This window comes from Hylobates moloch, unplaced genomic scaffold (genome assembly GCF_009828535.3).
Source record: "Hylobates moloch isolate HMO894 unplaced genomic scaffold, HMol_V3 SCAFFOLD_11, whole genome shotgun sequence".
Taxonomy (NCBI): Eukaryota; Metazoa; Chordata; class Mammalia; order Primates; family Hylobatidae; genus Hylobates; species Hylobates moloch.
In genome coordinates, this window is record NW_026652286.1 from 4,165,471 (window position 1) to 4,178,877 (window position 13,407).

The 13,407-nt window shown below is 40.6% G+C and overlaps 1 protein-coding gene across 5 annotated transcripts in view; it reads right to left on the bottom strand.

Moving 5' to 3' along the window:
- EXT2 (exostosin glycosyltransferase 2) overlaps positions 1-13,407 on the bottom strand; it is a 166,400-nt gene that overhangs the window by 134,091 nt on the left and 18,902 nt on the right. For 4 of the 5 annotated variants that reach the window (XM_032166216.2, XM_032166219.2, XM_032166218.2 and 1 more), the window contains exons 2-4: positions 7,879-8,444; positions 6,852-6,941; positions 1,858-1,974 (exon numbers count right to left, since the gene is read on the bottom strand). In XM_032166216.2, the coding sequence (XP_032022107.1) occupies positions 1,858-1,974; positions 6,852-6,941; positions 7,879-8,444 (773 nt within the window). Of the gene's footprint in view, positions 1-1,857; positions 1,975-6,851; positions 6,942-7,878; positions 8,445-12,379; positions 12,419-13,407 lie in introns of all 5 variants that reach the window. The other variant, XM_032166217.2, reaches the window with a different exon arrangement.

A 13,407-nucleotide genomic window follows, 5' to 3' on the forward strand; every position in this document is an offset into this window, starting at 1 on the left:
AAGGACTGACTGCTATTGGATATTAGGTTTATTTGTGGAGTGATGAAAATGTTCTAGAATTAGGTAGTAGGCGTGATGATAGTTGCACAATTTTGTGAATATACTAAAAACCATTAAATTGTACACATTAAAAGAGTAAATTTTATGGTATATAAATTAATCTCAATTCTTAAAATAAAGTAAGTCAACTCTGGAAGTCCACAAAGTGAGAAAAATCCAGGAAGACGTCCTAAGCAACAACTTCATGAACCACTCAGTCTTGCTCCGCATTTGCCTAAGGGTAGGAACAAAAATGTCTCGAGCTCACCTGGGCTTTACACATCGTCTACATAACAAAATATGCTAAGTGGATGGCTAATGTAAGTTTCAGAATTTGGTCCCGGGCCACATGGTAGAACACGAACAGGAGAGAGATGTCTTCTCCTGAGAAAAGTTCTCTTACTTCTCAGAGTCCACAAAGGTTTCTAAGGGGAGGTTTGAGATAGTTAAAGAATGGTTCTAATGTTCTCCAAGCAAACTATTTCCATGAGACCCATTTCTCAAACGAAATACGACATTTTTAGTGTCAAAATGTATATATTGGTCACCTCTGCTTCTGAGCACTTCCACACAAGTAAAGGATGCTTTTATTATCATGTTTGTTTAAAGCTCATTGAGATTCTCACCAGGAAATAGCACAATTTTTACACAGACTACAGAAAAAAAAAAGGTTACATCCATGTTGTCAGCCCTTTTCATTTACTCCCTCACAGACTAAAATATGAGCCAAGAAATGCCAGACACTGAAGATACGGTAGTTTAAAAAAACAGCTGGATGCAGTGGCATGGGCCTACAGTTCCTGCTACTTGGGAGGCTGAGGCAGGAGAGTCACTTGAGCCCAACAGTTTGAATCTAGCCTGGGCAAGATAGCAAGACTCTGTCACTTAAAAAAGCAAAACAAAGCAGAAACAAAAGCCTAACCTCAGCTTCACTGCACGTACAAAATCCAAAATCCAAACAGGACAGGCTTTGAGCAAGTCATCACAATGGGCATCATGTGTGCAGCGATGGGCAGCATCACTCTAGGAGATGTGCAGGCTGCTATGGGAGCATAAAGCAGAGGAGCCAGGGCAGGGGCCAAGAAGGTACCCCCTGCACCCCATCCCAGAAGGTGGTTCCAAGCTGAAACCTAAGGCACAAGCAGGATGTTAGACTGATGAAGATGAGGAAGAAGGTCTGCAGACAGTGGAGAATGTGTCTGCTGCCCAGAAAAACTGAGAGAGCACAGCTTGTTCTAGGAACTGAAAGAAGTAAAAAGTTCTCAGACACAAAGCTAAAGATGGAGATAGTGGTCAGAAGAAAGAGAGCCTTGAAAGATGTTTTAGGGACTGTGGGCTAAGGACCAACGTGAATCTTATCCTAAGGGCAATGTGAAGCCAAGGATCAGACTCGAGGGGAACAAGACCAGAGGCAGCGAAACCACATAGGAAGCTGTTTCAGCAATCCAATGGAGAGATGACAGTAACCTGGTCTAGGGTAGAAGAGGAGGATTCGGGGAGCAGACAGACCTAGGAAGTATTTAGGATGTAGAATCAACAGGACTTCCTACTTTGATATAAGAAACAAAGGAGGGAACGGAGTTAAGGATACCACATGGATTCCTGGTTTAGAAAACTTGGTAGACCGCACTGTGAATTTACGGAGATAGAGAAAACTGCAAGATGAATAAGACTGGCACGGAGGTGGGAAAGATGGGTGCCTCAAGGACCCTACCCTGTAACTGATGTATTGGTTGCTTTGATGCCCACCACACTAAACCTCATCAACATCTCACAGATTCAGTAAAGGCACACCTGGCTGGGATGAATGTACCTTACCCTGGTCCTTTCTCTGGAAGATCCACCTCAGCTGACAGTGGACTATAGACAGGAATGCTGACATCGTAGCCTTGCCGGTAAGTCCACGTAGAAAAGCCGCCACCAGCCAACAGGGCCCTGAAAGCAAAGTATTTTGTTAAACGATGAGAAAGAAAGGACTTTATTCTGATACACACTGTGGAGAGGAACAGGAATTACTGAGTCTTTATTATCGAAATCAGCTAATGTTTACGGAGTCAGTTTTCTACAAAGACAATGCCTTATACACGCATCTCGGGGCCATCAGCTGCATTCTATCCTTGAATCACCAGCCTTCCCCCAGGGTCCTAAATACCCTTTCCTTACTTCCTAGTTTTTGAAACACATCATAGCCCAGAGGACACCTTATGGACAGCCTCTCTGCTACCTCCCTCAGATCCCATTCACCTCTCCTTAGCCATACTTTATAAATAAACACAATTACAATAATAGGAATAACAGTTCTGCATGGGAAGACTGGTTGGGGCAGTCATTTACCAACCACTGGCTAGAATCTCAGAAGACAATGGGCCTGGAAAGCACTGGTGGCCAGAAAGTGTCACATCTCACATCGCTTACACCCCAGCCTCTCTCCAATCTCTGCCTCAAGCAGTTCTTTCCACCATCATCCCAGAGTTACGTGTCAATCATGTAGCCTCCACCAGCTCTCACTGTCCATTCCAGCTACTTAGTCTTATTAACCCAATTCCCTATACAGGAAGCAGAACCTAGAATTAAACCCTCAGTGCTTCTCTTGCAGTTTGCTTGTACTAGCCTTTACTCTCCTTAATTAGAAAACAGTGACCACATTGTTTAAACTGGATCCAGCAAGTAGTACAATGACACTTCATCAGAGAAAGGAAGCAGGTGTATATCACACCAGCTTTTACTGTTATTCTCTCCCAGGACCCCAAACCCATCAAAATCACTTTCTAGGGCAGAATTTTGCCAGTTGCACACACTGCAAAGTCTGAGCCAAGATGTCTCAACTGAGAAACCACATTTTTTGCAATATTGATTGCTACCAATCCCCTCCCTGCCCTGATGACAACCTACATTCCCTTCTAACATGACCAGTTTAGGTTCAAAGATTTTCAAATCACCCCTGGAAATCCCACTCTGTTTGTTTAAGCTTTATGAAACCAAGAACTGGTGAGTGAGGTAACTTGCAGGCTAAAAACTTCTCCAGCTGCCGGTCTACTCTGTAAAACATAATGACTATCCTTAGTACCAACATACGGTCTTATTTTTCCTGATTAGCATGCAGCACTGAATCCATCCAACATGAATTTGGGCAGGTTCCATGACCATGATGGCAAGCAGACTCTATGGGCCCCATGGCCTATGTGCAGAGAAGCAGACATGGATGCAATATTCAGGCACCAAGCAGTCCAGGTAAGCCAGGGTCGTCTCACAGCCCCAGAGGAGAAGTGGGTGTGTATGTGGAGAGAAAGGAAGCAGGTGTATATCACATCAACCTTTACTGTTATTCTGTCCCTGGGGTCCCAAACTTGTTATTCTGTTCCAGAGGGGTTAAGGTGAGTGTTCAGCACTGGCAGTAGGAAAGCAGCAATCAGAAGCATGCCTTACACTGAAGATCATCCACATGCAATCTGTTTGTCATCTCAAAAAGAGCCACGACTGCAGTTAGTCAAACTGGCCTCATGCCAGCCCTGCTACTGACAAGACTTTAACTCTAAGTCACTGTATCTTCTTCTGCCAAGGTCTCCATTACATTATAATGGGGAAAATACTGTAAGCATCCCTTGCTTTACAGAACACATGGTTTACATTGACTGAAAAGTGAATTTCTGAACAGCACATTCTGTTTTCCCATTATGTATCCCCAAACCAGAGATCAGTTCCAAAGCCGCAGGAGACTGAAAAGAAAACCCGCAGCTAAAGAAGTATTAATATGATGATCTGACTCAGGTCAGGCCAAGTATTCTATCACTGGAGGTGCTATCCAGCATTTTTAGCACTTTGCAGGGCTGCCTGATTCTGGGACGTCTCCTCTGACACTGAGCCTTCCTCTCCACGGCCCCGTATTCTCCACCCTCCCTAACCCAGTGTTTGGCATGTTTTCTCACAGCTCTCCTCCTGCTATCTAAGTATTCACAGTGTCTAAACACAGTGAGGCTGCAAGTTTATCCTTTGCTTTCCTTTAAACCATGCATGGAATCAGGCCTGCAAATTCCTCAAATATAAAGCTTCAGGTTTTGCACAAAACAAAACCCAAAAAAGCAGACCGATTCTATCGGTCATCCTTATTTGTTCACTGAGTCAAACAAAAGGTAAAACAATATTTGTGAGACAGGTAAACATGAGCAAAGGCTAGATATTTAGTGACTATTTGGTGATATGGAAAAATTACTGTTAATTTTCTTAGGTATGATAATAGTATTATGGTTAGTTACATTTTTTGAAAAGGCTGTATCATGCAGAGATTCACACAATATTTACAGATGCAATGATCTAATGTCTGGCATTTGTTTCTAGATAATCTAGCGGAGGTGGAGGTGGATGAGAGTAAGGATGAAACAAGACGGGCCTCAAGCTAATGATCGAAGCTGGACACTGTACTAGTCTCGCTTCTTTATATAGGTGTGAAATTTTCCATAACAAGTTTAAGTAAATAAATAAACACCCACATAAAAGTGGAAATGTGTGAGAGATATTTGCAAAGAAAGGATAAGAAATCCAAGGTAGTAACAGTATTACAGAACACATCTGAGAAAACTAACATCAGTTAAGTCGTTAAAAGATGTGTAAGTCATGAAATATGCTCCTACTCAAGTTAAAATGAGTTTTTATGTGTGCTTGTGTCTAAATCCATAGAAAAAAGACTAGAAAAACACATCATATTTTAATAATAAGTATCTTTCAGGAAGGGAGTGACAACAGAGGAGGGAATCAAAGCGATTTTTATGTTTTACTCTTTACACAGTTGCATGCTATTCAACCCTTGTACAAAGTATATATGTATCATGTGTATGGATTTTTTTAATTGAAAGAGAAATAAAAACATTTAAGCAGCATTTAAAAAAAAATTCACTGAGCAGATATTTCCCTTCAGTCCAGGTCCTTGTACTGTATTTCCTTAAGTAAAATAATTTTTAAGTAATCACACCTATGCTTTTGAACTTTAGGAGATCTTAAAGCAGTCTAATCTAGCCCATCTGTTTTCTAATTTCCAAACAATCTGACATGCAGCTCCTGTAAAACCATTCTGCATTCACGGTTCTTGCCTCCTTTGAATCCAGGAGCAAGGATGAAGGATAAGAAAAATTAACAAACAAATCTACTATTCCTTACCCCAACAAGAAGGCCACCTAAGTTTCAAAATGAAATTTCCCACATGCAAAGATAAAGGACTAGATGGTGATTCATCAGCTGCTATAGGATTGGCTATAATCACTTACAAAAACACATGCATAGGAAAAACTATTTAACCTTTCTGATCCTAACACCTAAACACTGGCATGTACTCACACTTTCTCCTGTATACTTGACACCTTCCTGCAGACAAATGAAATCGCATTTAACATGTGCACTTGATAAAAATAAAATCCAACTCCCATGCAGATGCATATACCAAAATGTCAGCAAAAAGTGAAATGACCCAAACAGAAAGTAGCCCTTCTGAAAAGAAATCCAGAACTGGAGATGGAGACTCTGCATTCATAACAGCTCTTTTCCTTCCCTTCTCTGTTCTCCAAAGTTATTTCACTTCCCCAGAACAACCAAATCCATAAAACAGTAGCCCACTCAGGAACAGGCACACCTTCTCTGGGGCTGAGAGCCAAATCCGGAATTGCTGTGTGTTCAGCCACTTCCTACAGCATTTGTGCACCCGGACTGCCCTCTATCGTCCAAAACGGTCTCTACACCAAAGCTGAGGGGCGGTCCTGGAGTGTTTGTCTCGTCTAGCTATAATTATATTTCCAGACAGAAACTCAAAACTGACTTTAGATAATCACTTAATGCAAATAAGGTTTAGATTTAATCTTCTGGGGAAAAGGAATACTACGTGTCGATTTTCATAAATGATAATGTTAGCCTCTAACAAGTTGAGAACTAGCCTCAGGCTGTTCTCAGGCTAATACCTCAGGCTGTTACCTTTTCAGTTAACAATGAGTTTAAGAATTAAACACCAACTGTAATAAGACTGGTGATAAACAAGTTTAGGTGAACTCTTAACAATCCTATACCTTGAGCATTGCCCGGGACCCTTATATATTGCGCCCCAACTTTCTACTTTCCTCAAAGCCTTGAACCCAGCACTAAGAGAGATCCCTTAAGTAGCACCTCATACCAGAGCTTTCCAAGAAAGCTCACACCAAAATGTTTCAGTCAGTGATGAAAGGGCAGATAAATACAGCGAGTGAACTCAAAGTCACTCTCAGGCAATCATGGCCACCCCATACCACATCTGCCTATTTGAAAGCTTTTTCTAGAAGGAAGGAAAGGCAAGAGGGGCGAGTAATGAAGGCAGGCAGGCAGGGAGCGGGGGAGGGACAGACAGAAGGAACCCTACTGACTGAAACCACAAAAAGTAAATGAGAATCAGCGTGCCCCCAATACCCTCCACATTACAGGCTTTGGGTATCACTTTTACATATCCAAGCTACCTTCTCTCAGTAAGCTGTGCATCTACTTGTGGCAAATGCTCCCGAATTCAGAGAGAGCTAGCACAAGCCTGTCACACTTTTGGGGGCTGGATGTGTTACACTCAGAAGTGCACAATCCAGAGTGGGAAAACAGTTTTAGAGGCTATGCCAGGACATAAGCCCTAACTGGTTTTCCATAAAAGATTTAAGCACTTCTAAATCTTCAGGAGGAAAATACTTATGACAATTTTCTAGTTTAATAAACAATTCTGTTTACAAAGTATGCAGTAGATTTAGGAATATAATTTCACATGAACAAAAGGATCTTGAACACATCATAAGGACAGCCCCAAATATGCCTCCTACCTGTCTCTGGGGACATCCAGGGCTGTGTTATAATCTGGAGGACCTCCAGGCAACATGTTGAACAACAGGTGATTCGTACCTCGATCCCACCTGTCAAGAAATTTAAAATGTAGGAGAATTCATGTGTCAACTATGAAGAGACAAGAGTCAGTTACTAGATAACAAGTACCAAGGATCCCCAAGCCCAAATAGGGCCGGTATGCAAAGCAAACTCCTGGAAATCCCAACAGCACATCAGACACAAGTCTGGCTCCGTGACAGAGAAAAATGAAAGGATGTGTACTTCAAGCTTGTCCCATACAGACCTGCTTCTAATAATGAAAAGTTGAAAACTACCCAAATGTTCACCATTTGGTTAAAGAAATACAAAATACATTAGAGAAGCCTGGTTAAATATATGGTAGAACATCTACAAAATGGAATACTATGCAACCCTTAAAGTTATATAGTAAAAGAACATAAAATTATGTCATAATTTGGAAATATATTCGTGATATATTAAGGGAAAAAGCAAAAGAGTATGTACTGTGTGATCCCATTTGGAACAAAACATTTATATACACATGTGTATGTATATTTTTAGTAACATCAAAATATTAATAATATTTATCTCTTAGAGGAAGGATTTCAGAATGAATCTTAGATTCTTCTTTTTGCTTACCTGTATTTTCAGATTTCTTACAGTGAATGTGTATTATGTAAGTGCTAAGAGGAGGTGGGAGCATATTTAGATTTAAAAGGAAGAATATACAAAGAAGAGCCACCCTTAGTTTGGGAACTCTAAGAGGCTGGGAACCCACAGCAGTAGTGCCGGAGATGGCAAACTACTCTTCACGGGCACACAGGCGGATGCTGCCACACAGGCCTCATGCTGCAAGTCAGTCCCTCCAACACACCCCGTCCTGCAAGAAGACAGCATCAGGAAACCGACTCAAGAGCAGAAGCATTCCCATCCTTCCCTTCCCTTTAGTTCCCTGCGGGCCACTCAAGTATCTCTTGGGCGCTGGGCTGTATGAGTGTGAGATACCTAGAGAGCTGGGCCAACGCTTGCGCTGTCTCCTTGATGCGGAGTGTGTTCTGGTTAAGCACATCGATGGAGGGAACAAACAGGCAGGCCCGGTTGATGTCATCAGTGTAGTAGTCACTGTCTGAGATGGCCATGAGCAGTTCATTATACTCCCGGGAGATGGTGTTGCTGACAGAGACGCCAAAGTCATCCACGTACTTTTTCAGAGCATAGATATACACCTTGATTTTGTTCTTTGGGTTGAAGCCACAGCGGTAGACATCAAAACACGTGTGCATTCTGCAACTGAGATCCCCCCGCTCTGGGATGGGACTGTCGGCTGGCAGCCTGACAACCGGCACATCACGGACGCTGCGCTTCTCTACGTTCCAGTCATTTGAGGACTCGATAGAATGGGGCCAAAACTGAAACATGCCAGTGGCAATGAGGCCCAGGAGGACAATGGAGAAGAGGGTGATATAGTAGATTCGGTGCTTGGTCTTCATTCTTGGGATGAGGGCAGGACCCCGGATATTATACTTGACCGACGCACACATAATGACACAGACAGCCTCTTTTTCACACTCCTGGTCACCACGGAGAGAAATAAGAAAAAACAAGTATTTAGGATGGCAAATGACACTTGCAAAGACTATTCAACTTTTTTTTTTTTTTTTTTTTTTTTTTTTTTTGAGACAGGGTTTCACTCTGTCACTCAGGCTGGAGTGCATTGGTACAATCTCAGCTCACTGCAACCTCCACCTCCCCAGGCTCAAGCAATCTTCCCACTTTGGCCTCCCAAGTAACTGTGACCACCACACCCAGCTAATTTTTTGCATTTTTAGTAGAGGAGTCTTGCCATGTTGCCCACGCTGGTCTTGAACTCCTGAGCTCAAGCTATCAGCCTGCCTCGGCCTCCCAAAATGCTAGGATTATAGGCATAAGCCACTGCGCCCAGCCTCTACTTTTAATGTACCTATTTCTTTCCCTTAAGGGTGTGGTAGAATAACAAAAAGGGACTTTGGACACTTCTTGTAAACATTTAGAAATATATATCTAGATACATGAATAAATAGTATATAATGTATTTAATATTTAGTACTGCATAGATTTAACATAAATATTAATTCACAATATAAAATATCACTATACCCTATCAATATACATTTACTTAAAGCAGAAGCTGGCAAATGTGGGACTCTGGGAAGGAGGGCTCTGACCAAGGCAGAAAAATCAAAAGTGGAACAGCAAAAGACAGTTATTTTATTTCAAAACACTTGCTTAACATAAAATAATGATTTAACTGGACAAACTGATACTTCATCATTCCAAAATCTGTTTTCAGCCAGGTGCGGTGGCTCACATCTATAATCCCAGCACCTTGAGAGGCCAAGGTAGGTGGATCACTTGAGGTCAGGAGTTCAAGACCAGCCTGGCCAACATGACAAAACCCGTCTCTACTAAAAATACAAAAATTAGCCAGGTGTGGTGGCATGCAGCTGTAATCTCAGCTACTTGGGAGGCTGAGGCAGGAGAATTGCTTGAATCCAGGAGGTAGAGGTTGCGGTGAGCTGAGATTGTGCCACTGCACTCCAGCCCAAGTGACAGAGCAAGACCCTGTGTCAAAAGAAAAATAATCTGTTTTCGTTCACTTATTCATTCAAACCATTATTGAGCACCCATCACGTACTGTGAAGAAAACAAAGATGAAAACAAAGACCCTACTCTAATGAGGGCGAGAAAACAAAGCTATAACAAAAGGCAGAATGTAAAAACACCACTAGGAAAGTATCGACTACGTACAAAAGGATATCAATAAGAAAAAAATTAATCTTTCATCTTTAAATAAAACATATAGTGATGATTTATAATGAAGGTGATAGTTGCATTTAGATAAATGGAAGAAATGAAGAAAGGAATGGGGTAGGAGAGACAAAGGGAGGGAGGAAGAGGAAGAGAAAGAGATACAAGGGAGAAAGGGAGGAAAAGGGCCAATGTGGTAGATTCATTTACAAAGATGAACACCAACAGTTCTTTCCATCCCTGAATTCGGATGGTACTTCTCCAAACAAAATGTAGAATCCATGTCCCTCCCCCATGAATCTAGGCTAGCTTTATGATTTGCTTTGACCAAGAAAATGTGGCTGAAGTGATGTTTTGGGACTTTTGAGCGCAGGACTTGAGAGGCCCTATAGAGTCTGCCTTTGCACTCTTAGAATCCAGCTGCCATGCTCTAAGGAAGCTGAGCTCCCAGTGGAAGGCAAGCTGCCCCAGTGGACACAGAGATCTCAGTCAAAACCATTAGGGAAGAGATGAGCCATCCCCACCAAGCTCTGCACAGATTCCACAATCATCAGCAAATAAATGACTGTTGTTGTTTTAAGCTTCTAAGTTTTGGGGTGGTTTGTTATACAGCCGTAGAGAAATAAAACAGCCAATGCGCATTATTGACTGAGATGTAAAGACATTTGTAGTCCTCAGCTAACAATGCAGAGTTCCCATGCAGACCACAATTTAAGATCCTTACCAAACAAGCTTCTCCTATGTGATTCCCAGATACTGTTTCAGGGGAGGGCAGAGCCTTGAGTGTGGCTGCATCATCTGCCACATACTTACCATGTTACTGCAACAAGCTATTTTGGCATCCTGCATGTCAAAATCCCAATCCACAAAAAGAGAGCTGGGCACAGTGGCTCATGCCTATAATCCCAGCACTTTGGGAGGCCAAGGCAGACACATCACCTGAGATCAGGAGTTGAAGACCAGCCTAGCCAACATGGTGAAACTCCATCTCTACTAAAAATACAAAAATTAGCCAGGCGTGATGGCGGACACCTGTAATCCCAGCTACTCAGGAGGCTGAGGCAAGACAGTCACTTAAACCTGGGAGGTGGAGGTGCAGTGAACCAAGATTGTGCCACTGCACTCCAGCCTGGGCAACAGAGCAAGACTCTTCCTCAAAAAAATAAAATAAAATAAAAGTAAATAAACAAAATGGTATCATTCTACTCACGGATCTTCCAGGAAAGCTATTAATATAATGGGAAGTAACTGAAAAGCTCATAGACCATCTTAGAGTTTATCAACCATTTTTACTTCGGATAAATGGAGCTCTCCCCATCAGTGCCCACATGGTAAACTGCTTCCTGCCTAGCGAGCTGAGTATTGCCAAGCTTGAATGTTGCAATCACTTTCAGTTTGGGGGTAAGATATGCTAAACAGTCATGAATCATTTCAAGTCATATCTCTCTAAGACCAGAAACTGGAACATAACAAGGAATTTGCCTATCATTGGCTAATACATGAAAATTCATACATTTTGAGCTTAAAAGATTATCATCTTTGGAGTATATACATCAGTCACTCAATATATTCTAGTTGTTCTATGACAGAAATGTGGCATGACAGCGATTTCACTTTTTCTATCATTCTAATAGTCAGCAGAATATTCCTGCCTGCTCCCATCCCCTACCAGCTCCAGGCCCACCCTATGGTATGGCTTCCTTGCCATTCTGCATATCCCTCCTGGAGTTTGAAGACAGGAAGTTTTGGGACAAATGCAGGCAAGGAGCTGCCCTCCGCTGGCCCATGTTAGAACTTCCCAAGAAGCTCTCAAGGTCTATGTGTATACTTGAATCAGTGGTTCCCCAACACCTGAAGGGTAAGAAGCACAAGAGTTTGTTAAAACAGATTCCTTGGCCCCACCACTGGAGGCTGTTATCAGTAAGTTTAAAATAGGGCCACAGAATATGTCATTTAAAAACAAGCTCCTCACGTATTTTGTGCCATCTGGTTTGAAACCTTTATTAATATTAGACAAACTACCCTTTAATAGTGTTTTTCAAAACTTTTTTTTAAACTAAAATTGACAGTAAGAAATATATGTTATATTGTGACCCAATATAGACAGATATATATATGTGTGTATATGGATATTTTAAATAAAGTTTCAAAAAACAACTTTTAAGCTATGTACTGTGAGTACACAGTGTTAGCCACAGAACATACAATGAACCCTCCATTTTTCTACTGTTATTCTATTGCTTTTAAAAAATTCTGGCCATAACCTACTAGATCAATTATACCACCCAATAATGGGTCCTCCATAGTTTGAAAAATAGTTTCTATATATGACAAAATTGAGGTTAAGGGAACAAAAACTGTATTCACACATGAGCTTTACAAATCTTTATGAGTTGCAGATTAACTATAAAAAAGACATATCACAACAAAGTAAAACCAAAGATAACAGAAGAAAATAATAAATAAAAGCACAGAAATTAATTAAAAAACAAAATAGAAATGGTCAACAAGGTTAAAGTTGTTTTTTTAAAAACAGACTAATAAAATTCTGGTAAGATTAATCAAGAATTCAAGGAAAAAGGTGCAAATAAATACCTGAAAAGGGGAACATAACTCTAAATGCTGCATATATTTAAAAGATAAGATGGTATCAATGAATTTATGCCAGTACATTTGAAAACTCAGATAACATGGAAAAATTATTTTAAAATATACTTACCAAAAGCATCTCAAGGAGAAACAGCAACTCTGAGTAGCTCTATAACATTAAAGACACTGAATCAAAAGTTTAAAAATCTCCCTATAAAGAAAATTCCAGGCCCAGAAAAATTTCCAAGTTCTACCAAATATTCAAGAAATAATAATTCCAATTTTCCACAAATTATTCCAGAGCTCAGAAAAAAAAGAGGAAACACTCCAAAGCTCATTTGAGGAGGCTAGCACATGTTTCACACCAAAACCTTAGAACAGTGGCTCTTGAAGTATGCTTCAGGCACCCCAGGCCCTTTCAAAGGGCTTATACTAGTTTAATACTGACATTTGCTTTATTCACTTCCATTTTCCAGAGGCTACATGACATATGACACCGCAACAGACTGAATGTAGAAGCAGATGGGATAATCCAACTGTGTTTTGTTAAGTTTTTCCAAAAATGATAAAATACATCAATTCACAGACTCAAGATGCTCAACTCAGAGCAGAACATATATAGATAGATAGATAGATAGATAGAAAATGCTACCTAGATATATCAAAGCCAAACTGCTAAAAAGAAAGTTAAAGAAGAATATTAAAAGCAGCCAAAGGGGAGAAAAATCTATTTAAAACTAAATGTAAAAGGAAAAACTATAAAATATTTAGAACACAATAGAGAATATCAATGACATCTGGCAGAGAATGATTTCCAAAACACAAAAACCACAAACCATTAAGAATTTTCCATCAAAAACACAATAAGGAAGTAAAAAGACAAGCTGCAAGCCTGAAGAATATATTTCCAGCACATATAAGCAATAGAGACTTGCAACCAGAATAAACTGTACGAAGCAATAAGAAAAAAACAAACAAAAAGCAAACAAAACAAACAAAAAACAGAAAACACACTTAAACAGGAATTTCACAGAAAAGGCAAAAAGGGCACATAAACATATAAAAAGATGTTTATTCTCCTTAATGGTCATGGAAAGTAAAACCACAGTGAGACCTATACCCAACAGCATAGGTAAATTAAGAGTCAAACACCACCAA